Here is a 25,179-nt window from a genome sequence, read left to right on the forward strand (position 1 = left end):
TTGGTTGTTCCACTGTCCAGGGGCTGGGTCCAGCTGGCAGTGTCCCATGGGACAGTGGGCTGGGGACCCCCCCCTTGCACACACACACAGTACATTCCGGAGGCCCGTCTGTTCCAGCGGCTCTGTGGGCAGGACAGGAGGCAGGCTGTGGGGTGACAGCCCACCTTCCCAAGGCCCACGTGCAGAGAGGGTCCTGGGGGTCCCAGTCAAGGATGAGTTGGTGGAGAGGGTCAAAATGGGAGTGGACAGGCAGACAAGACAGAGCACTGGGAGCGTGCTGGGAAGTGGCTAGTTTTTGTTCCCAGGAACAAATTCTCCTCTTATTTTTGGCTTTTTTTTTTTTTCACATTTTCTTTGACCAATTCCATCTTTCTTTCTGCAGGCCCCGAGAAGCCCACACTTGGTGAGGAGCCAGGAGGGAGGGTCCAATGATACAGCACAGGCCCGGGAGCCAGCGAGCCTCGAGGTAGACATTTTCTTTCACACCTGGAAATGGGGAAGTGCTTATTTTTTTCCTTTTTTTTTTTTTTTCTAAACTCTGGACAACAATGTGGGGAGGGAGAGGGGGTGCCCCTAAAGGGGCTCGAGGTAGGAGTACGTTTGGGGCTCTGTGGGGCGGGGGGCTGAGGCCACGGCCCCACTCCCCTGAGGACATTCATTCCGGCTGAGGTAGGTGCTGAGAGCCAAAACAGCAAACATCCATCCTGAGAAAACAAGTCGTGGAGGGTGACAGTGTCAGGGGCCCAGCCACAGCAGGGGCACATGTCTGGAGTCGAATTCACCTTTCTCTCTCTTCTCTTTCCCTTTTTTTTTTTTTTTAATTTTAAGTTTGTTCTTTTTTTAAAGAAAAACGTTAGTTCAGTTCCAAGTCATGTGGGTACCAGGCAGAGGTTGGGGGGGGCCTTGGCCCAAGGGAGGGGCTCCTGCAGGAACCCCTCCGGGTCCTTGCAGGGTGTCCCTTGCCAAGGCTACTGTAAGTCTTGACAATCAGAGGAGCAGTCAGGACAGAAATGCTGGGAAGCCCCCATCCGAATCCCACATGACAGGAGAAATCTTGCCTTTGACCTGAGAATGGGGGGTTGCTCCCTCCAGAGCCTCCCGGACACTGGCTACTGTCCCGAGCGAGCTGGCAGGGCGGCTGGTCCTTCACTCAGGAGGCTGGGGCCCGTGTCCTGGGGTGGCAGGGCAGCGAGGGGGCCTACACAGGGGGCCTTGGCCTCAGACGTCATCTCCTCCAGGAGCCCGAACCCCTGAAGCGGCAGCATGGAGAACTGGGTCTCCTCACACAGGGCAGGGGCCTCGGGGTCCTGCTGGGGAAAGGGCCAGTCACACAGGCGTCAACAGGAGGGCCACAGGCTCGTGAGCCCCCAGCCAGGGGGGTCAGGCTCTGGAGCCAATCCCACTCGGGGGTTCAGTCTCCAGGCTTCCCTGCCTGACCCGGGGGCACAGAGAGAAGCACCAGCTGCCAGTCTTGTGCCTGGAGAAGCCCTGCAGCTTGGCGGAGGCCGGTGACCAAGGCTTGTGACCAAGGTGAGGAGGGTGGAGCCTGAAGGAGGGGGTTGGCTCGGGGGAAGGCGGGGCACTCACCGTGGGTCTGGGGTTAGGTCTGGGGTCGGGCTGCCCCATGGCCCCCGCTCGGGGGAATAGCTGCTCCAGTTCCTTCATGTCCACATGTTTCCCATCTCGGCCCAGCTGGCCCCGCTCTCCCCGTCCCGCCCCATTCAGTGCCAGGATGCCAGGGTCCCTCTGGCTCCGGGGGCCCTGAGGAGGGGAGAGCTGGTTTTCTACATCCTTACACAAGAGGACCCTAGGGGGTGAGCCAAGAGTTAGGGGGAGGGATGTGGGAGGAGCAAGAACAAAAGGATGGAGACAATGGGCCCCAAACCCTGCCTCCCCTGCGGTTTTCCGGCTCCAGGCCTGTCTACCCCATGCTGGCCCAGCCCCCTCTCCCTGGCCCAGGACCCACCTGCCCCTTTGGCCGAATAAGAGGAAGAGGACACAGAAGATGATGCAGGTGACCCCGATGTGGATGCCAATGACGATGCCTGTGGTAGACGTCTGGTTGGTGGCCTCCTCCTTCCGGCAGTCACATGGTGGGCTCAGAGCTGGGGGTGGAAGCAGCGGCAGGTTGGGGGCTGTGGCTCCCAGACACCCAGCCCTTGAGGGTTACTTCTCCCTCGGCTGCTCGACATATGATTTGCCCTTGTTAATGGGACCCCAGCCCAACCTTTAGGTTTTTTTTACCAGTTACTGAGCACTAACTTTGTGCCAAATACTGGGAATAACACTTTACAGGGACCATTTCACCCTCCAGACAGTTCTATAAAGCAGGTATTACTATCCCTGTTTTATGAAGGAGAAAACTGGGGCTCAGAGAGGTTAAGTAACTTGCCCAAGGTCACACAGCCAAACATCAAACTCAGGTCTAAGCCTATGTTCTCCAGGGCTGCATGTACTGTTCTACCCTCCTGCCTTCCCTGGATGCCTGCTCCCCTCCTCCCTCAGCCTCTCTTCCCGAGGGCCAGTCTTTAGCCAGACCCCATCCCCAGCCCTCACCTGTCCTCTCAGATGCTCCCCTCAAAGACACGAAGCGGACTGTGGCATTGCCATCCCCATGCTGGTTGTAAGCGAGCAGCTTCACCTCATACACTGCAGTGGGGTCTGGGGGGAAAGCCAGGATGCTGAGGGACCTCCCCCGGCCCCACCAGGCGGCTGTCCCCAGGGTGAACTGGAGAAGACCTCTGTGAACCACCTCCTGGCACCAGGCACCACACCCCCGCCCAGCTCCCCAAGCCCCAGCCGTGTCCGCCTCACCGAGCTGGCTGAGGTTGTAAGAGGAGACAGTTCCAGGCAGCAGGATGGGGCCGGTGAAGGAGGCCTTGCTTGCTGGGCGGTAAAACAGCTTGAAGCCGCCCTCGTGCTGGGCCAGCCGGGGCCAGGGCTCCCACAGCAGCTGCAGGGTGGAGCTGCCCAGGACTCGCACTGACAGTGGGGGTGGGGCGGGGGCTGTGGGCGGAAAAGGAGGCCGAGATGTGAGGACTTGGTGGTTGAAGCTCTACCCTTCCACCTGCTACCAATGACCCAGACACCGCCCCCCCACCCAGAGCCTGACCGCTCTCTGACCTCTAACCCAGGGCCTCTGCTTGCTTAAATAGCACCTTTACGTGAATTAGAAAACAACACCCCTGGGACTTCCCTGGTGGTCCATTGGCTAAGAATCTGCCTGCCAATGCAGGGGACACGGGTTCGATCCCTGGTCCGGGAAGATCCCACATGCCGCAGAGCAACTAAGCCCGTGTGCCACAACTACTGAGACTGCATGCCACAACTACTGAAGCCTGCGCACAGCAATGAAGACACAGTGCAACCAAAAAGAAAATATAAGAAATAAAGTGTTGTCAGGTTTTTTAAAAAAAGAAAAAAGAAAAGGACACCCCTTCCTCCAAGTAGACCCAGCCCTGACTCAGCCTCAGGCCGAAGCACTCTGTGCAGTGCACAACCTGAACAACGGTGCACAGGGGTTCTGCCCTAATACCCTGAGTGTCTGTGGTTTTGTGCTCCACACCCAGACCTCACCTTCACCTAGAGTGCTGGCCAGGGTGGGGGCAGAGGCTGAGCTGGCCCCCCGGGGCGTGTAAGCTTTGATGTAGAAGCTGTAGGCAGTGGAGGGCTCCAGGTCGCTCACCAGGTGCTGAAAGGTGCTCTTGCTGACTGCTTCCTGATACTCCAGCTCTGGTGGGTCTGGGGAGGCCAAGGGTAGGGCAGGGGATTAAAGGGGCATGAGGGAATCCTACCCACACTGGTGAAATGAGGGCAGCCAGGGTGCAGCCGGGAGAAAGAGGGAAGTTGTTGGGTCAGCACGTGTGGGATCGAGGGGGATGAGAAACAGTGAGTAAGAGGGAGGGGATGCAGAGGCAGCCTTGCCCTCCTGGGCCCCACCCACCAGCAGCCTTCCTGATATGCAGGACATAGCCGATGATCTCCTTGGTGTTGACCAGGGGCTCGGTCCAGGACACGCGGACCTCAGTGGACGACACAGAGACCGCCTGCACGTTGACGGGGGGCCCGGGCAGGCCCTCGGCCCACAGCACAGTCAGCCTGGCGCTGGCCTGAGAGGAGCCAGCGCTGTTCTCGGCCATACACTGGTAGATGGCCTCATCTTCAGGGCCGATTCCAGAAATGGTCAGGGTGCTGCAGGGGGAGGGAGAGCCTCAGATCCCCTGCTCCTTCCGGAGTATCCCTTGGAGGTTGGCCAAATCTCCCCATTTGAAAGATGGAGAAACTGAGCCCCTCCAGAAGACAATAGGCTTGTCTGAGATCTCTCAGCAAGTTAGGGGCAGACCTGGGACGACTCAAACCCAAGTCTCCAGACCCCCAGTTTAGTGTTCTTCCCTGGTAGGAGGTGCACAGCCTCCTACCATCTGGGCCTCGCTCCGGCACACCCACCACACACGTGCCTGTTGTTATTCTTGAGCCTGACGTGGCCTCCTGGCCCCAGCACCTGTCCATTCTTCAACCACGTCACATGAGGGGGCGGCTCACCCTGGGCCTGGCAGGTGAACATGGCTGTGGTCCCAGCCGGCCTGGAGATGGACTGGGGGTGCTGGACAAACTCTGCTGGGGCTGGGGTTGGGGCGGGGGCGGGCACAAAGAAGCATAAGGGTCACGAGGGGTCAGGTGTACAGGGAGGGGACAGCTGTGAGTGAAGGGCTGAGGAAGGGAAAGAGGGTAGGGCCAGAGGTCTGCAGGGAACAAGTGGGTAGGGGACATACACACCCACCCCGCCCCGGGGAGAATCCTCCAGGTGGGGCCCACCCTCCACCCCCAGCCTAGCCTCTGGGAGATGGTGGCAGCCCTCACGTCCCTCCACCCCAGAGAGGCAGACCCAAGAGAGGACTCCATTTTAATGACTGTTTAAAAGACTGACATTTGTATCCGAAAGCAATCAAGCTGAGCTCCCTGTTCAGGAAATTGTTAAATAAATAAATGTGCTAATAGGTTTGGCTGCACCTCTAAGGCCGAAGGCCGGTAATGACGGGGAGACGGATGAGCCTTCAGGACAGGCCCCCCTCACCCCTACATTCAATTCCACTCTCCTCCAACCCCAAGCCTCAAACTTCCATTAACACCAGAGAAATGAAATGCTCCATCATTTCCATTTGGACAGATTAACAGCACATGGAATGCTAAACAAATGGGCATTTACGTTCCCAACTCCCCTCTCTCCCACCTCTCTGAGAGGGAACCACCACAGAAAACCCCTGAGAATGGGACTCCAAGCCGGTTCACGGAGACAGTTTAGCCCCAGGGCAGGAGGATGGACAGAATGAGCTGGTCAGCTGCAGAGGCCACACATACCATGGGAGTGGAGGCCGGCTGTGTGTGTGTGTGTGTGTGTGTGTGTGTGTGTGTCAGGAGCTGGGGTGTGATAGTGTGAAATGACAAACACACTGAGAGTGTGCAGGCAGGTGTGAGCGTGGAAGTGCCACACGTGTGAATGAGAACAGCACGTGGAGGGAGGGACACATGGGGGTGACACAGGTGGGGGAGACCAGCTGAGATGACAAAGTGGAAATGACTGGGGGGGGGTGCCGATGGCACCTGGAGGGGCAGATGACCAAGAATGTCCTCGCATTCCCAACATACACATTCCTGGGGGAGGGGGAGAGACACAGAGCTGCTGCCTTTGGCCTGGGCTGGGGCCCTGGAGAGGGGGCAGGGGCAAGGTTAGGGCAAGGATAGGAAAGTGGGTGAGTACACGGCACTGGGCTTGGGCCAGGGATGTCGATGAGGCAGGGAATGTGGGGTGGGGAGGTCCGTACCTTGCACCACCAGCCGGCCCTGTGCCGTCCTCCTCACCCGGGTGCCGGGCCTGTTGGCTGCACAGACGTAGACGCCCGAGTGCTGGACGGTCACGTCTGAGATGATGAGGTTCCCCGTGCCCAGCACCTGTATGCCCTCCACCCCAATGGGGCGACCATCTGAAGGGGAAGGGGAGGGTCAGGGAGGTAGGTGTGCAGGAATGTCCAAACTTGGAATCGGCCACCATCTATCTTCCAGGGAGCCCCTGTCTTTGACTCTTCCCTCTGAGCAACGTGGCATTGTGGAGGCGGCCAGAGCAGCACAGAAAACTCTCACCCAGCAGGAGAGAACTGGCTCCTGATCCTAACACTGTCACTGCCTCACTGGTGACCTTCAAGTCCCCTCCCCTCAGTTTCTCAAACAGGAAAGTAAGGGGTTTGGGTTACATGGACATTTCCCAGCTTGATTTGTCTCTCCTGAAAAAAGTTCCTTGGTCAGATATCCATTCCTCTCCTTGACTGTCACAATGCGCGTTAATATAAAGGCTCTGAGAAGTCCTGTAGCAAAGGGATCTGGTTTACTGTTTCCCAAACTTGTTAGACCACCAAGCCATTCTTTCCCCTTGCAGATTTCACTTTGGGAAATGTTGTACCAGATGGTCCTTGCAGGGCCTATGGCCTCCTCCTAATGGTGAGGCCACTCTTTCCAGCCTCTCCCAGTCCCCGGGCCCTCCCCCCACCCAGGATCAGATTAGCACAGTCAGAATGCGAGGAGACAGCTCCCCATTCAGTCCCTGAAGTGGTGAAATCTACTCCATTATCCTGCCTGCTGCCCCCTCCTTCCCGGATCACTCAGCTGCTACAATGTGGCACAGTCTCCTTGTGAATGCGACCCCACCCCATCCCCTCCAGACTCTCCTTCCCCCAGTGACCTTTCCACTCAGACAATGTGGGCCCATCTGCACCCTTTCATTTCTCTCCTTCAGCTGCCTAGGGATTTAGGCTGGGGATTTAGGGGGCCAGGTTAGAGACTGGGGGGTCCAGAGAGAGGATGTGACAACTGGCTGAGATTTTGAGGGGTTTGGGATTGCATCACTGGGGAGGATGGCCAGGGTGTAGATGGCAGAGACGAGCCCGACCGGAAAGAGACTAGGGGCGCTGAGAGCTGCAGAGGGGTTCTGGAGGGCCCGATGGAGATGCCCAGAGGGAGGGGAGCATGGGGGAGGGGAGCTGGCGCAGGACTGCCAGGACTGGACGAGGTAACCTGGGGAGCTAAGCCATCTGCACAGAGGGAGGGAGAATGCAGTGGGCAGGCGGACCTCCCTGGTCCTGCCAAGGAGAGGGGAACCCACCCCCTCCCCAGGCCTTGAAGAGAACGGACCCCCACGGAGAACAAACAGGATTCCAACTTCCCCCTGGAGCTGGGTGAAGAGACTGGCCCTCCCAGGGGTGGGAGAGGCAGGGGCTGCAGGATGGGGCTCACCCAGGCGGCTCCAGGACACAATGGGGCGCGGGTTGCCCGTGGCGACACACTCGAGCACGGCGGTCTGGTGCACAGTCAGGGTGAGGTTCTCAGGCCCCACGAGGATCGTAGGCTCCTTGTAGGCCCCAGAGCCCGAGCCTGGGAGGAAGATGCCATATTTCTTCACTTTAGCTGGGACCCTTCCCACCTCCTCACCACACCCACCCACCCCCAATACACGGCCTAGGACATGGTGGGTGGGAGACAAGCTCCAGCCCAGAAGCTGGGTCCCATGCGTAGAGAGGAGAAGCCAGCGGCCCCAGGACGTTGCTCACACTCATCCCTGCGGTCAGGCCCCGCAGGGCCTCCAGCGGTGGGAGAGCCACCCTCACCCAACCACCCATAAGCAGAGAGTGGGCTTCCTCAAGGAGAACTGAGCCAGGGAGGGGCCTCGAACGCCTCCTGAACCCTCACCCTGAAGAGCACAGAACTTTGTGTTCACAAGGTGCTCTGTATGCACTTGGCTGTCCAGGCTCTGGGGCTCAGTTGAAGAGGGACTGATTGGAGGGTGGGGAGAAGAACGAGACAGGGCCAAGGACCCTCACCTGACACAGTGAGGCTGGCCCCATGGCTGACCCGGACACTGGCGACATTGGAGGCCACACAGTGGAAGACGCCGCTGTCCTCAGCCTGAAGGCCTGTGATCTGCAGGACCCCCTTGGGCAGCAGTGTGTACCTGTGGCGGGAGGGCACGGTCAGCCATAAGCAAGCACAAGCACCACTGGCCACAGGGTCACTCAGCATCACGGACACAGCCCAGGACCCAGCCACTACCCCAATGTCACTTCTGTCATCACAGACACACTACGGGACCCTCACAGGTGGATGCACCTGCGATTCCAACCTTGACAACAATCACACACAGATCTTCGCATGCATTCAAGTGTTGAATCTGGGCCCACAAACCACACAGATACTCAGTCTCAACACAGTTGCAGAAACACCACCCTGGAGGCCACAGGCAGGCCTCCTTCAAGGCCCAGACACTGGACTGGCCTGCCTCTTGGTCATCCCTCCACCTTCCCCACCCGGGGCTCACCTCTCATTGTCTGTATCAATGGGGACTCTGTTCTTCTCCCAGGTGATCAGGGGTTTGGGAAGCCCATGGATTTGGCACTGGAAGCGGGCCACACCGCCCTCCTCACCCACGGTGGCCTGAGGGTGCACGTGGAAGTCGGACATGGCTGGAGAAAGAAAAGGAAATGTGTACGGGGAAGGCACACTGCTGAGGTGCAGAGGGGATGGGAGAGGGCATGGGGGGCCTCGGGCCTGTGTCCTGGAGCCCTGGAGCTCACCCGGCTCAGGGCGCAGGGTGTCTTCCCCCAAGCTGAGCTGGCAGGTGCAGGGCACAGCTTGCTGGGGGTACATCGGCACTTACCCCGCCTCCTACCTGTGGGAAACATCTCCCCCTAAGGGATGGTATAGGCCGGGCTGAGACACTTTGAGAAAGGTCTGGACAAATTCTTGGATAAACCTCTAACACGGAAATCTTGGGCTGCGGACCCACGAAGGCTAGTCAGAGAAAAGCCTTGCTCCCACGGCCTGCTCCCCACTTTTACAGCGGCTTTCGGATTTATTTTTATAAACTCCCTGTAAGGTATGCAACTGCTAAGTATTATGCTGTACATTTTACAGAATAGGAAACAGAGAGGGGAAGCGATTAGTCCAGTGTCACCCAGCAGGGACACTGGTCGTTAGAGCCTGGTTACCAGCACCCAGTGGCTTTCTTTGCCCTTCATCATCAACCCCTTACCCCCAGTTCTTCTGCAGCTTCTCAATGTACCCCAAGAAGGTGGTGTACCATCCAAGGTGACAAGCCTCTTAGAAGACAGTCAGACCTACCAATCTACATTTCAATGTGTCATAAATATTCAGGGACTGCCTTCCCACCTTTTGGGGATCTGAACTGCTTGAGCTCTGATCATGGGAGGGGCCGTGGTGCACGCCCCCCACCCCCTTTTAGGCCGGTGAAGTGTTCCTGCCCACCCTCACTCCCATCCATCCTTACTCCCCAACCTGTAAAGCCCAGGGAAGGGGCCCCTCCCACACGGGTTCCCAGCTTCAGCACCAGGGCTGTGATTTCATTAAAATCCACTTTGCTTCAAGTGCAGGAAGGAGGCTCACCATCTGTCCAGGCAGGCAGCCCCTCCCCTCCAACACTCCATCAACTGGGACAGTTGTCCCCTCCCAGAAGAAGCCCTCCCTCTCCCCACAGCAGCAGGGACGCTGGAGCTTGTCCTGGTCCCTGCTCCTGACTCCCTGGTGCAGGTGGGCACACCCCGTCTCAGGCCCCCTCAATCCACCGGTCTGTTCAGGACTCCAGGGCAGCTCAGAAAGGCCGAGCCTTTGTGCCCTTCTTCCCAGAGTCTCTGGGGGCTGACTCTTTTGTGGCACATTCTCCATCTCATTTGCATGTGGTTCATTAAATATAAACATGCATAAAATCCCCAGCCCAGCCTCCTCCTCCTTCAGGGCCTCCTGGGAGTATGGCTGATGGGTGTGAGCGCGTCCTTGCACGTGTGTGCAGAGCTGTGCTCGCTGGGAGGACATGGTTGCCTCTGTGTATGTGGTGTGAGTGTCCAAGCTGGATGTGAATGGGGGGCGGTGGTTGTATCCCTCAGCTCCTGTGGCTGGCGTGTGATTCTGGTTCTGTGTAGGTAATCACTCACACATGTCCCTGTGTAGGTATAGTCCTTACAAAGGGCACCTTGGGGCCCTAGGGGCAGGAGATGGGGGCAAGTGCCCCAGCTGGTGTCCCCATCAGGCTCAGTGAGATGATCCCCAGGGAGCACTGTGAGGTCAGCCTGCCCAGGCTCAGGCCAAAGGCTGTGTTTGGCCAAGGGCCTGCAGGTCAGCCCAGAGGTTTGGGGCAGGGGGCTGAGGCACTGGTAGGGCCCCTCTACTGCTCCCAGGCCTCAACCTCTAGGAGCGCAGGGCTGGAGGCAGGCCTAGCGAGCGGAGAGGGCACCCCGGCTCCTGGGTCAGCTGTCTATGCCCCACCCACCCAGCCCTGCCCTTCAGGAGCTGGGGAGCTGCCTGCCCCCTCCTCACTCCAGCTGGAGAGGAGCCTGCAGCCCCCCAGGGACTTGGGGCGGGGACTAATGGCTCTGCTGACTACAGATGCCTCCTCATTAAGGAACCCGAATCCTTTTGTGTTTCTAGCCCCCATTCTGGGCTCCCTGGAGGCGCCTAGAGCTAGGAGCTGGCCTGAGGAGAGATGCAAGGGAAAGGGCTGCTTCTCATCAGGGCGCACTGGATGGGGAAAGTTTGGCCTCTAGCTTCTTTCTCCCCCTAAAACTAAACAATGAAGAAGCATGGGTTGAATGTGATGCTGCAGAGGAATGCTCGAGCAGGAAGGGGTGGTAGTTAAGGAGCCAGTCTGATCATCTTCACACTGTACAACAGAGTCCGAGGGGTCCCCAGGGGCCCCTCCCCACCCAGGGCTTCACATCTCCCCTCCATCAGAGCAGCACCTTGCTAAACCTCTCTATCAGCTTTACTTAACTGCAGTTCTACCAAACATTTCATTTGAAGGGTAGCTTTGCTTTTAAAAGTGCTTGAAAACCACGCATGTAAAGCCAACACATTCATTTTATGAAAGGGAAACTGAGACCCAGGCCCAGTTGGTGTCTCTACTGGCCCCAAATCAGAAGTTCCATGCCCCAAGCCCTCTGCTGGGGTGTCCCCAGCAAATTTTTCACTCTCCAAGGACAGGTGACCCCAGGGCAGACTGCAGGCTGGGCCAGCCTCTTCTCACTGGCTGTGAGTTGGCACTGTGTGACAAGTTGCAGGGACGACAGTGAGCCCCCGAGAAGGTTTTTCTGTCCCGTCCCTCGGAGCCCAGCTGGTTAGGCAGTGTGGTCCGGGGGAGGGGGTGCAATAGGAGGGTGTGGTCCTCTTTATCTGAGGCTCCTTCTTCCCTCCCCTTCTTCCCACCCCTACTCAACCCTTGGGTCAGCCCTGTATATCCTTCGGTGTCCTGGGGGATTGCAGTGAGACCGTGGGCAAGCAGTGTCAGGGTATAAAAGGGAAGAACAAACCTGACTCCATGTTGGATCTGTTTCTTTTTCTTTAACCTTTGTATTCTATTGCTTTTGCTACAAGTTAGTTGCTAAAGGGATGTTGCCTAGCGCTTAAAGTATACATGACGGCCCATCTCTGGGAAACCTGCCTCCCATAATAGGAGCGCTGGTCCTTTCCTCCACAGATGAAGGGGTGAACAGGTACTCTGCAGGGCCTCCCACGTCAGACTCCTGCCACCTTCCTGTACAGGCCTTTGTCCACACTCAGCTGAGCTCACTCCGAGTTTGTCCACTTACTCCGAGTTCACTGCTGACTTCTTTAGGAAGTCAGGGGAGAAAATTTCTCAGGGCCACTTAGATCTCCGCTCTCTCAGAGGGGAAACACGTTTGGTTTACGTGTCTGTTTTGCACTGGCTTGTACGAGCAGGCCATGGAGCCAGCTGTCCCTCATCGTGTCTCTCTGGGAGAGGGTCCCTGGGCAACCATGAGGATGTGGGGCTGAGGACTGGACCTCAGAAAACGCTGACCTCTGAGCAAGTCATTCTGGAGGCCACTGTATGGTTGACAGTGGTGGGCACAGTGGCTGGAGGCACTATTTGTCAATAGTTTTTTATTATTATTTTAAATTTTTATTTTATTTATTTATTTTTGGCTGCGTTGGGTCTTCGTTGCTGCACACAGGCTTTCTCTAGTTGCGGCGAGTGGGGGCTACTCTTTGTTGCAGTGTGTGGGCTTCTCGTTGTGGTAGCTTCTCTTGCTGCAGAGCACGGGCTCTAGGTGCGCGGGCTTCAGCGGTTGTAGCACGCGGGCTCAGTAGTTGTGGCTCACGGGCTCTAGAGCGCAGGCTCAGTAGTTGTGGTGCACGGGCTTAGTTGCTCCGCAGCAAGTGGGATCTTCCCGGACCAGGGTTCGAACCTGTGTCCCCTGCATTGGCAGGCGGGTTCTTAGCCACTGTGGAGGCACTATTTGTGGCCAGTGTGGGTAGCACTGTGTATGGGGCTGGTGGACATGAAGGTGGTGCTGTGGCTTGCGGCTAACGATGCTTTACCTTCCTGCTCACACCTGTTGGTCGGGTAGGAGCCGTTTCGGGTTCCTCACTTCAAGCTGGGTTATGGGAGGGGGTCGTGTTGGGAGGCCCCTCCTGTGTGAGGACCAGAGAGAGTGACAGGGAGGACAGAGGCCCCTGCTTGGGGGTCATTATGGAGAAAGGAAGAAGAAAGCACCTTTGTCCTCAAACAGTCTGAGAAGGAATCTCCCAGCCACTCCCTGTCCCTGCCAGGGGTACAGCTAGGCCGTGGGGAAAGAGGGTTCACAGAGACAGCCCAGCAACCCACCGGGCTGGAAGGGAGCAGAAACCAGCAGGAAATGGCTCCTGGACACCCCTATAAATCACCCGAGGGGAGGGGAGTCTCCTGAGAGCCAGATCTAGAGCGGCTCAGGGAGGGGAGGGGAACTTTCCTCCTGGTCCACGACCTCTGGCGAGGTCAGGCCTGGATCTGATTAGACAGGCTCCAAGGGGACGCTGGGGGGGCAGGAAGGGTCGGGGCAGAGTGCTGGGAAGGAAGCCGGCAGCATACCCCAAGCCCAGCCTCCAACCCTTTGGCTACAGCCAGACTCCTATCTGGTGTGTGATGACAAAGAGATCAGTGGGCTTGCTGGGATGGAGAGTTCAAAACACAGCCTTTGCAGAAGCCAGCGGCACTGGAGGTCTGAGGCACCAACTGCCCCCACTCATACCGCCATTCAAGAGGGATAACCACGACCTGCAGACTCTTCCAAAGGCCATCCAAAGTCCCCTTCCTTGTACCCATCCCTGCCAAGGACCAGGGACACCCCGAACGCCCGGTTCCTCCTCACGCAGCTCAGATGATTGTAATGTTTTTCCTTATACCAGAGGCACAGCTGAATCCCATATGCTTCCACCCAATGCCCCAACTTCCCCCTTGAGAATCTCATTTTTTAATAAAGTAAGTAGCCAGCTATTAAGCACTTGAAATGTGACCAGTCCAGATTGAGTTGGGCTGTAAGTGTAAAATACACACTGGATTTCGAAGATTTAGTACAAAATAAAAAGACACTAAGCATTGGGGAAATGCAAATCAAAACCATAATGAGAGGCCACATCACACCCATTGGGATGGCTACTACCAGAGCAATAACAAAAAACAACAGAAAATAGCAAGTGTTGACAGGCATGTGGAGAAATTGGAACCCTTGTGCACTGTCGGTGGGAATGTAAATTGGTGCAGCCACTATGGAGAACAGTATGGAGGTTCCTCAAAAACTTAAAAATAAAACCACCATACAATCCAGCAGTTCCACTTCTGGGTATATACCCACAAGAATGAAGGGTCTCGAAGAGATATTTGTACAGCCACATTCATAGCAGCCTTATTCACAATAGCTAAAAGGCAAAAGCAGTCCAAGTGTCCATCAACAGGTGAATGGAGAAATAAAATGTGTTTATACATACAATGGAATATTACTCAGCCTTAATAAAGGAAGGAAATTCTGACACATGCTACAATGTGGATGAACTTTATGGACATTATGCTAAGTGAAATAAGTCAGTCACAGAAAGACAAATACTGTATGATTCCACTTATATGAGGCGCCTAGAGTAGGCAGATTCATAGAGACAGAAAATAGAATGGTGGTTGCCACAGGCTGGTGGGGAGAGAGGAATAGGGAGTTACCGTTTAACGGGAATAGAGTTTCACTTTTGGGAGATGAAAAGAATTCTGGAGATGGATGGTGGTGACGGTTTGCACAATAATATTAAGGTACTTAATGCCACTGAACTGCACACTTAAAAATGGTTAAGACAAAAAAAAAGATGGTTAAGACAGTAAACTTTATGTTATGTGTATTTTACCACAATTAAAAAGTTGGAGGGACTTCCCGGGTGGTCCAGTGGTTAAGAATCCACCTTCAAATGCAGGGGACGCAGGTTCAATCCCTGGTCAGGGAACAAAGATCCCACATGCCGCGGGGCAACTGAGCCGGTGCGCTGCAACTACTGAGCCCATGCACCACAACTAGAGAGCCCGCAGGCCACCAACTACAGAGCCCATGCACTCTGGAGCCCACATGCCACAACTAGAGAGAAGTCTGCGCACCGCAAGGAAGAGCCTGTGAGCCGCAATGAAAGATCCTGGTGCCGCAACTAAGACCCGATGCAGCCAAAAATAAATGAATGAATGAATAAATATTTTTTAAAAGTTGGAAAAATAATAATTTTGATAATAGTTAATTTAAAATATTGCTAACAAGCTGAAATGATAATATTTTGGCTTTTAAAGACAGTTCAAAAAATGTAAAAAGTATTAATAATTTTAAAATAATGATTATATGTTGGGATAATATTTTGTATATATTAAGTAAAATAAAGTTTATTATTAAAATTAACTTCACTTGTTTCTTTTTTTTACTTTTTTTGTAAATGTGACTATTAGAAAACTTAAAGTTACCTACGTGGTTTGCGTTATACTCCCGTTGGACAGTCCTGCTCTAGAAGACACGACAATTTTGTTCTTCACACAACAGATCTTCAAATACTTGAGGTCTGGGTTGTTCCCTGAGAAACATCTTCTGAGGGGAAACACCCTTAATTCCTTCAGCCATTTGTGATGTGAAATGATGTTCAGATGCCTTAAGCCTGAAGACCCTGGGGATGGTATGAACCCAAAGGGCCTTACACCAGCAGGGGACCTGGAGCAGATTTCAGCCATCATCTGTAGTGAGCATCCTTGTGTTGTCCAATATGACAGCCACCAGCTACATGTGGCCACTTAAAATTAAATTAAAAATTCAGTTCCTCTGGCTCCCTAGCTACCTTTCAAGTGTTCAATAGCCACAAGTGGCTATAGGCTACCTTATGGGACAGCACCAATAAAATACTTCCAGCATCACAGAAAATCCTTTTGGACAGCACTGGTCCACACCCAAGGCAAGGCCTCAGACCCACAGCTGCTTTCTGTCTTGCTCCCTCTCTCTTGCCGCCCCGCCAGAAAGCCCCCTTTCTTCTCCATCTTCATCACTAGCCCAGCTTTGCCCCTACCAGATCCCTCCTCTCCTGGCCACACGGACTCAGAGACTGCTGACAAGGCCCGCATTTGATCGCATCCTAAGGCTGTCCCACTGCATGGCAGAGAAGGCCTCACACAGCACGATTTCTACTTCTGGTGGGGAAATAAATACTTGCTGAGAGCATTTTGAGGGAGCAATGCAGTGAAGAGGTTAATGGTACAGGCTCTGGAATCAGACAGAACTGGGTACAAGACTCACCTCCGCCACTCTTAGCTCTGTGACCTTGGACAAGTTAGTCTCTCAGAACCTCTATTTTCTCACTTATAAAATTAGGATGACAATAGCTCATGTTGCTAGAGCTGCTGCACTGGCGGGAATCAATGAGATTTATTTGTAAGTGCCTGGCACAGTCCTTGAAAAATAGCAAATACTTGCCAGTGATTGTTGAGGGAAAATAGTAGAATCTTGAGTTAAAAGGTGCTGAGAGGTTATGGAAGAGCACGGAAGGATTGGGGTTGGGTGGCCATCTACTCCAAGAGGGTAGCCGTATTCCCATGGAGAGGCAAAAGCTCAGAGAGCTAGTGGCAGAGCCCTCTGGAGAACTGAGTAAAGACAGAATCTGCAAGGCCTGAATGGTGAGAGGGCCAGTGCAGGGGGAAGGGGGCAGCCTGGTATAAACCAGAGCTTGGCTTGTATTTCACTTCTGCCTGGGGGCTTCACAGAGGCCCCAGTAGGTGAGCTGTCACTTGGAAGAAGCCATTGGGTAATTGAGGCCTTGATTTCTCTAGTAAAATGTTTATGAAGCCCATAAACTCATGCCTTTATTGGCCAGGCTCATTCCGGGGGATGGATGTGGCTCTCCAAGGTGTAGTTAAAGCACCTGCTGAACTCAGGCACCCGATGGCTACTCTGGCCTCCACCCAGACCCACCAGGCAGAGTGACTCCTGGAGGGCGAGGAGGCCAGCCAAGTCCACACGCTCTTTAAACTCCGCAGAGCACTTGTAAATGTCCTCTCTCAATGCGCATGGGAAGGAGAGAGGTGACGGCAGAGAACCCTGAGTCCTGGGGAGGCTGGCAACTTGCCACAGTCCCGGTGGGATATTGGTTTTGTCATCAGGGTTCTCTGTCCCAGTCTCTCCAATATCTGGGTCCCCACCTTGCCCATGACTTTGGCTCCGTTAGGGAAGATCCCCTACATTGATTGGCTGATGACATTTGGAGTTGAGGAAAGTATGAACTTAGAAGACCTGTATTTACTTCCCTGGCTCTCCAAAGGGAAGTCTGAGAGTTGAATTAAGGTTCTGAATCCAAAGAGTAGGTGTTTTTTGCGGGGGGCGGGAGGGAGGCACTGTGTGGGGTTTGGGTGTTGGATGGGTGTGGGTGGACGGTGTCTGGAGCTTACAAACATCCCCAGAAGACTGCGATGGCTCAGAGGCCCTGTTCAGCTTTGCTGGGGGTGATTGATCCATCTGGGCCTTTGCCTGGTGACCCTGCTCTGAGAAGCCTCTGGAACCTTTTGTCTCCCTCTTCAAGCTCCTTACCCCCTGCCATGGGCCTCTGAACCCCAGCCCCTCCCTCCCACCCTCCCACACCACCACCAGCTCACCACTCCCCGCCCAACCCCAATTCTAACACAAAAGGCAACTTTGTCTTTCAAGTCAGCAGCCATAAATCCACGTCTCTCCCCTCCCTCCTGGCAGCCACCTCTGACAAATGGGGTGGGGGGAGGTGGGGGACAGTGGGGGGCCAGACTCAGCTTGGGAAAGTCCTTGCATCCAGCTGTTGGCCCACTGTAGGCTGGTGAGCATCGAACCTTTATGGTCTGATCTTCGATTCCAACGGATGGTAAGACCCAAGGCACAGCTGCAGGAGGGGCAATCTGGGGCTCTCCGCAGCCTCTGGGCTGGGCTTTTACAACCCAAGGAGAATAAAACCTCTCAAAGCCCTACTTTTAATTATTCAGCCCACAATTCAGAGGCTCCGGTTCTTCCTCCGATCAAGTCTTGTGCTCCCCTTCCCTCCCCTGCCTCCAGCCCACCGTGGAGGGAGTGAAGTGTGCCTGGGGGAGAGTGTGCTGTGGGACACAGGTGGTATGCCTGCCCGATGCGGCATACTGGATGTGCCACTGGGTGGGTGTGCCCCGCTGCTTTCAGTGTGGACCCTACACATTCAGGGGAGGGGAAAGGGGGAGGAGTATCACCCACCCCATGTGACCACCCTACCTCCCCCACTGCTAGGTTTTCAAAAGCAGTCCCAACTTCAAATATTTCGCCCTAATTTTCATCCCACGTATCAGGCAATGAGTCACAGGATGTGTCCTGGTTTGGGAAATACAGTCCTCTGGCCTATTTACACAGCACACCCACTGAATTAACTCTAAGCATTCATTCAACAGATACTTACTGATGTGTCTGAGAGAATGTTCTGGCACTCCTGAAGTAAATTCCCTTCATCCCACAGGCCCTGTCCTTAGGTTTTCTACCCAAGCTCCCAGAAATATCAGAAAGGTGAAAGCACCAGAGCCAGGGTCTTAGGTACTATCATAGTAATGTGGTCCTGAAAAACAGAAACCTGCAGAAGCCATGATGGGCAAAGGTAAGATATTATATCAGTATAACCCTGAGAGGTAGGGATTACTAGCTTTTCTGAGGTGCAGAGAGGTTAAGTAACTTGCCCAAGGTCACACAGCCATTTAATGATGATCACACATTAACATTTAATGATGCTAAAGCAAGCATTTGAACTTAGAGTGGGTCTAACTCTAAATCCAGTGCTCTTTCCCTGCATCACAGCTGTGAGACACACACACACACATTCAAATGCTGCTCAAACATGACTAACCATACCTGCAAACACTGGCACAGAAAATCACAGAGGCGCACAACATCCCAGACCCTTAAAAGTACCATGCCTACACACAGAGACACCCGTGACACAGCAGGCTTCACTTTAACTGAACTCCCCCAGGGTTTGAGGTAGGTTTCATAGCGCGTGACTAATGCAGATAAGCACCATGATAAGATGGTGTTATTAGCCCACTAGTGGTCACTGAGCCCACACATGTTTCCTAAATTCTATTAACACAGGTAAATAAACAACCCAGATGCTAGTCTCCAGGTAGCTCTTCCATGAGCATTTCCAGATCAGCAAACCGGGAAACCAAGCTGCAAGGATGGGGCCTGCAGGGTTACTCCTGTCACCTGTTGGGCCCTTATAAAATAGAGTAGTTTACTTTCCTGGTTTTGCAGGGGGAGGACAAAGCATTGTGAGATGCTAGCAGCTTCCATGGGGTGAGTGGGGGTAGGGGGTGGGGAGATGGAAGGTGGATGTGCTAAAGGGAAGGGTAGCTGTGACTGACTCAGTCCTTTTAATAACTGGATCTTGATAAAGCCAAAGCCCCTCTCTGGGCCTCTGTTTCCTCCTCTGTAAAATGGGGGAGTTGAGTTGGACAAGTTATAAAGTCTCATCCGGTTGTAGCCTTTGAGACACATGTGCTTCCAGGCACCAGCCAAGGGTGCAGGGTCAGGGAGTCGACTTGGGAATCTCTCTCTGCCTTAGACTTGAAAATGTCCAGGCCCAGCAGAGCCCCTCTCCATAGACTGCATGTCTCCGCCCGTGTCAAGGTCACCAATCTTCCTTATGTAAACCTGCCCGGGCCCACAACATCCTTAACTTCCGTCATTCTGGTCAGGATACCGGATCTCCCTCACCTCCCGGAAGGGCGTCTGGTTAGGGGGCCCAGGCTGGAGCTATTAAGTAAATTGCTTTCACATGACCATGAGGACCACTCAACAAAAACAGATACTTCCCCCAAATTTCCAGAGCCATATATTAGGATTTGTAGGGACTAATATAGCAGGCATTAGGTAATGGAGAGGTGACCTGGGATCATGCCTGGCTCTGTCACAGATTCTCTATGTGACCCTTCAATTCCAACCTTGGATTTCTCATCTGTAAAATAGAGGAGTGGAGGAGGACAGACAAGAGAATCTCGAAGGTCCATACCATTAAGAGTCTAGGATAACACTAGGTAAAATGGTCGCTCTCCACCCATGAAAGGACCCTCTCCTATTCTCAAACCTTGATCTGATGCTGTATTTACCTCTCATGGCTCTACAGGACCTCTGGCAGCTCAGCACTGAACCCCGATAGTTTAAGGCCTGCAGATCCTCCACCCCAACAGCACTCCAGAAGAAGCCTTATCAGTTTGGGGGAAGAGGGAGGCCTACATTCCATGGGAGGATCATGAACCTTCTTGGTTGGTTAGGGCTACCAACTCTTGGAAGTAGACTTATTTGGGAAACTCCACTGCTGCCTTCTAGTTGTCGGAGGTCTCCTAAAGCCCTAGGAATCGTCCGTAGAGGGTTTCAAAAGCCTTCCCTGAGATTTTTTGATGATGGCCCTTCTGACCGGTGTGAAGTGATACCTCACTGTAGTTTTGTTTTTTTTTTTTGCGGTACATGGGCCTCTCACTGTTGCAGCCTCTCCTGTTGTGGAGCACAGGCTCCGGACGCACAGGCTCAGCGGCCATGGCTCACGGGCCCAGCTGCTCCGCGGCATGTGGGATCCTCCCGGACCCGGGCACGAACCCATGTCCCCTGCATCGGCAGGCGGACTCTCAACCATTGCGCCACCAGGGAAGCCCCTCACTGTAGTTTTGATTTGCATTTCTCTGATAATTAGTGATGCTGAACATCTTTTCATGGGCCTCTTGGCCATCTGTATGTCTTCTTTGGTGAAATGTCTATTTGGGTCTTCTACCCATTTTTTGGTTGGGTTGTTTGTTTTTTTTGATATTGAGCTGTTCGTGTGTTTTGGAGATTAATCTTTTGTCCGTTGCTTCGTTTGCAAATATTTTCTCCCATTCTGAGGGTTGTCTTTTTGTCTTGTTTATGGTTTCCTTCGCTGTGCAAAAGCTTTTAAGTTTAATTACGTCCCATTTGCTTATTTTTGTTTTTATTTTCATTACTCTAGGCGGTGGGTCATAAAAGATCTTGCTGTGATTTATGACTTAGCCATAAAAAGGAACAAAATTGGGTCATTTGTAGAGATGTGGATGGACCTAGATTCTGTCATACAGAGTGAAGTCAGAAAGAGAAAAACAAACATTGCATATTAACACATGTATGTGGAATCTAGAAAAATAGTACAGATGAACTTATTTCCAGGGCAGGAATAGAGATGCAGATGTAGAGAACAGACTTGTGGACACACACAGCGGGGGAAGGAGAGGGTGGGATGAATTGGGAGATTACGTTTGACATAAATACACTATCATGTGTATAATAGACAGCTAGTGGGAACCTGCTGTAGAGCTCAGGGAGCTCAGCTCAGTGCTCTGTGATGACCTAGATGGGTGGGATGGAGTTGTGGGGGGGAGGGAGGTCCAAGAGGGAGGGGATATAGGTATACATATAGCTGATTCACTTCATTGTACAGCAGAAACTCACACAACGTTGTAAAGCCATTATACTCCAATTAAAAAAAGAGCTTTCCCTTAAATTCAAAGGAATCACCACACCCACCCCTAACCTCTCCCTTTTCCTGTGCCTCTTATTAACAACCTCATCACGCACCAACTACCCAAGCTAAAACAAACCAAGGTGTCACTGCCTCATCTGTCTCCCTCTCCCCCACAGCTAACTGGTCACCAAATCCTGGTCTAACCTCCCTTTTCCCTCCCATTGCCTTGGCTTAGGCTCTCATCACTCTCAACTGTTTCTGTAATAGCTTCCCCTCTCCAGCCTTCCCACTTCCAGTGCTCTCTCCCTCCTCTTCTTCCTCCATCCTGAAGCCATAATTATCTTCCTGAATATCCAATATGATCATTAAACATGTTGGGTGGTTCTCCATTGCCTTGAATCAAGGTACTCTCCTTGGGATGGCATTCAAGGTCTCCATTATTAGGTCCTGATTCATATTTCCAGCTCCAAATGCAGCTAATTCTCTCTTCATGTGATTTGTACTTTGTGTGAGACAAGTTTGCCTTCCCTAGACATATCATAGATGGTCATGCTTATATTCCTTTACTTCTGCTGTGCCCTTTGCCTGGAACTCTTTTGCCAGTTTCTTTACTAGCACCCCACCTTCCACATCCCCCAAAGGAGGCAGAATTAATTCCTGCCTCCAATGTGTTGCCTTGTGCCTCTCTCCTAGCTCTTATCAGACTTTATTAGAATCAGTTGCTCACACATCAATCGCCTACTAGTAGCCTACGATAAGTCCCTTAACCGGCACAGAACAGTCTAATTTACCTTTCTACCTCCAGCACCTAGAACAAATACTAGGTAGATAAGTCCTCATTAACTGTGTCCTGAATGCTGGCTTTAAGGATCATATGGTCTTGGGGATCATTCCCCGTTATCTCCTCTTCCACCCAAGTCCCCACCCTACCACAATTCATTGCCTATGGTGGGCAAGTTACTTCCTCTCCTTGAGTCTCAACTTCTTCAATGAAATGAAGGACTTGGACCAAGCACCCGCTACCCACTTCTCAAACTTGACTGTGTGTCAGAATAACCTAGGGTGCTGGGTAACAATGCAGATTTCCGGACTCCACTCCCTTGGTCTGGCGTGGTGCCCTGGAACCTGTATTTCTGTGAAAGCGCAGGAGGCTGCCTCATAATGCACAGCCGGAATTGGGAACTCCTGGCCTGGCAGGTTCTCGAGAACCCTGATCTCGCCTCGGGCTCCAGCATCCGACGAGGGCAGATTCTCAGCCCAGCACCCGCCTGCACACCCCCCACACCCCCCGCGAGCAACGGGGCCGGCTAGTCCAGGCAGTGTGACTCCGATGCCAGCAGGCGCAGAGCGGGCGGCGGGGCGGGTGGAGGAGCATGTGGGAGCCCGGCCCCCGCGGGGCCCCAGTGCAGGCATTCGGCGCCGGGCGGGGTCAGGGCCCTGAGAGCCGCTCGCTCGGCGGCAGGAGTAAGTGGGACCATCTGCTCCACTCCGCAGAGGTCATCGCTTTGTGTCAAGCTCCCATCCCCCCCTCGCTCCTCCCCCACCTTCCCCTCTTTGCCCTTTGACTCCCGGGACTCCAAAGAAAAAAGCACTTGAGGTCCTGATGAAAGTGGGAGTGTGATGGGGAGCGACGACGGCCGCCGGAGCTCGGGGCCCGCGCAGAGCCGGGCCTGCTCCGAAGGAGAGCGCGGCGGGCGGCTGCGGGACGAGGAGGACCGGCCGCGTCCCGTCCGCGGGGCCCGGGCCCGAGCCGGCGGCGCGGCTCCCGAGGGAGGCGGCGCCGGTTCCCACAGCCGGCCGGGCCGCCGGGCCCCTTTGAAGTGGCCGCAGCTGCACACCCCGACCCGCGGCTAATCCCCGCCGACGCGGGCGTCCTCGCCCCCCCGCATAGCAATAGTGTCCGCGCTGAATGGCGCTGGCTAATTACCTCGCTCGCACCGCCGCGGGTGAATGAGAGAATCCGGCATTGTGCGCGGCGAATGGAGAAAATAAGACAGCCATTGTCCTCGCAAGCCAAACGAGGGTTTGATGTCGCTGGGGCGAGCGAGGCACCATTTCCCGCCACCCCCTCCCCCCGGCGGGGGCAAATTCCCCGGCTCGGCCCGAGTCCGGGAGGACCGGGGTGGCCCGGGGAAACTGAGGAAGCAGGTCCGGTCTCCCCGGGAAAGAATCCCTCCGCCTCCCGTGGAAGCCCAGCGGGCGGACACATGACAGCCCGGGGCTCCCCTCTCCACCAGCAGATTCTTAGCGGCACCTACTGCGGTCGCCCGGTTCTGTGCCCGACTTAGAAAAAAAAAAAAAAACAGCAAAAAAACAGGCACGGCCCTTCCTTCGACAGCCTAATTAGATTTCGTTGGGAACACATGGAACAATCGGAGGAGTCGGGGATTTGTATCCCTCAGTGCTCAACTGTGTGCCACCAGCTGAAAGGGCCGGAGAAGTTCAGAGAATGGCTGGGAGAGATGTGAGGAGAGGAACAAGACCCTGAAAAGAAGGGGCAGGAAGATGGGGAGCTGTGGGGAGCCCGGACTGAGGAAGGGACTGGCACCTTGGATAATTTGGACCTCCCCTTTCCAACCATTTCCCTCTTCTGGGAGGAAGAGGGAAATGGTTGGAAAGGGGAGGTCCAAATTATCCAAGGTCTGCAGAGCCAGGTTTCAGGATTCGGAGGTAATGCCGGAAGCACGGAGACCACTGTTTTGATCCAAGAAAGGTCCCGATGAGAATGGTGGATGGAAAGGTAAGATTAGAGTTCCAACCACTTGCCTATGGAAGCTGACTCATTATCAGGAACCGGACTAGCCTCAGGCATTTCCTTTTTTTCCTGTATAAGGATGTGAGGGGCTCAGCTTAGAAGTCAGCACTAAAGGAAATCACGATGCACATGGACAAGCTGATGATCACACTGTTTATGCATTCAACAGTTTCTGTGCCTTATCAGGCTGCCTTCTCTTCACGGTCACCACCAAGTAAGGTTGTTTTTTGGTGGGGCGGGAAGAGGAGATTACATCCTTCAAGATCAGGAGGTGTCTTATCTTTCTGTCCCTCAGAGTACTCAGCTCAGAGGCAGGTAGGTATAGGACAGATGCTCTTGGAGATGTGCTGATTTGAGAACTGACCTGCTTTAATATCCTTCAGTTCCAGTATCCTTTTCCTGGAAGCACGTACTTCCTAATCCCTTCTGATGGGCTCTTAGACTATTTCTGCCTAAAGGAGGAATGTTATACATAAGATCCAATGTTCTATCAGGCTGCTCAAGTGATAAAAAGGTCTGTTGCTCAGATCAACAGTAGGCTGTTGGGCTGACCCAGTAGCCCTTAGCTAGCACCGCTTACAATGCATATTACAGTAGAGCTCTTTCTGAGGCAGCAATCTTTTCTAACGTTCTAATGTCCATGTTACCACTACTAGATTATAAGCCCTTTGTGGGCAGCCCATAACTAGAGTCTGAAACAGGACCATCCATCCATCCATCCATTTATCAGAGAATCAAATTAAAAGAATGGATAACACATAACACTTGTTCAGGGACTAAACAGCAGCCAAAATGGTTCCTTGTTTTGACTGATCAACCACATTTCACATTACCTAGCACTGGTTGTAACAGTGATACATGAAAAGCATGCTTTTTAAAAGGAGAGAAAAATCTAAGTATAGGTCATTGTTTTTCTAACCCAACTCTGAATCAGGGTTTAATTTAACCCTGGTCATAACCTCCAATATGATCATAATGTTTTTCTTTATAATTCTCCTAAATCTGCATCTTAGAGTCATATTTCTTCTGCCTAAGGCTCTAGAATCTTAAGCCCACTTGGCGTCCCAGCACCTGCTGCTGCTGGACTACTCCCCTGCTTAGGCCCTTCCGCCTACTTAGTTGATCTGCCTAGTTAGTCGGTTTAAAGAACTCCAAAACAAAACAAAAAGATAAAGCGGAGCTGCTGTGGATGTGGTAGATGTAGGAAGCCTGGAGGCCTACCAATCTGACTTTTCTCCTTCCCCCATCTCCAGCCCCTGAGCCCCCTCCACAGACCCAAGGACCCTTAGGAATGATGCTTAAAGTCCCCTCATCTAGAGAAAAGAAAGGCTTATCCAAGGAAGCAACAGCTAGTTGGTAGTAATCAGAGATCATTCTAATGCTATACAGGCAACTAGCTTCATTTTACAAGACAAAAATGACCATTCAAACAGAAACTACAAGTATAATTGTTATTATGTATTACTATACGTGTGTCTTTATGGTTTGTCCAGATTTCAACAAGAGTGCCTGAATGTCTAATCCCCAGAAAATTATACTTTGGAAATGATCCTCTATTCATAAAACATGAGGAGCCTCCAGGCCCA

The 25,179-nt window shown here is 53.4% G+C and overlaps 1 protein-coding gene across 1 annotated transcript in view; it reads right to left on the minus strand.

Annotated features, from left to right (window-relative positions):
- Positions 1-1,109: 1,109 nt before the first annotated feature.
- The window catches only part of IGDCC3 (immunoglobulin superfamily DCC subclass member 3), a gene marked incomplete at both ends in the record, with an annotated part of 40,924 nt that continues 16,854 nt past the window's right edge, over positions 1,110-25,179 (minus strand). The window contains 12 exons of the mRNA XM_082850456.1: positions 1,110-1,310; positions 1,588-1,807; positions 1,967-2,105; positions 2,557-2,661; positions 2,815-3,006; positions 3,577-3,741; positions 3,944-4,191; positions 4,452-4,623; positions 5,823-5,981; positions 7,285-7,422; positions 7,869-7,999; positions 8,363-8,507. Of these exons, the coding sequence (XP_082706582.1) occupies positions 1,110-1,310; positions 1,588-1,807; positions 1,967-2,105; positions 2,557-2,661; positions 2,815-3,006; positions 3,577-3,741; positions 3,944-4,191; positions 4,452-4,623; positions 5,823-5,981; positions 7,285-7,422; positions 7,869-7,999; positions 8,363-8,507 (2,015 nt within the window). The remainder of the gene's footprint in view (positions 1,311-1,587; positions 1,808-1,966; positions 2,106-2,556; positions 2,662-2,814; positions 3,007-3,576; positions 3,742-3,943; positions 4,192-4,451; positions 4,624-5,822; positions 5,982-7,284; positions 7,423-7,868; positions 8,000-8,362; positions 8,508-25,179) is intronic.

Source organism: Leucopleurus acutus (genome assembly GCF_964270905.1).
Source record: "Leucopleurus acutus genome assembly, chromosome: 1".
Lineage (NCBI taxonomy): Eukaryota > Metazoa > Chordata > Mammalia > Artiodactyla > Delphinidae > Leucopleurus > Leucopleurus acutus.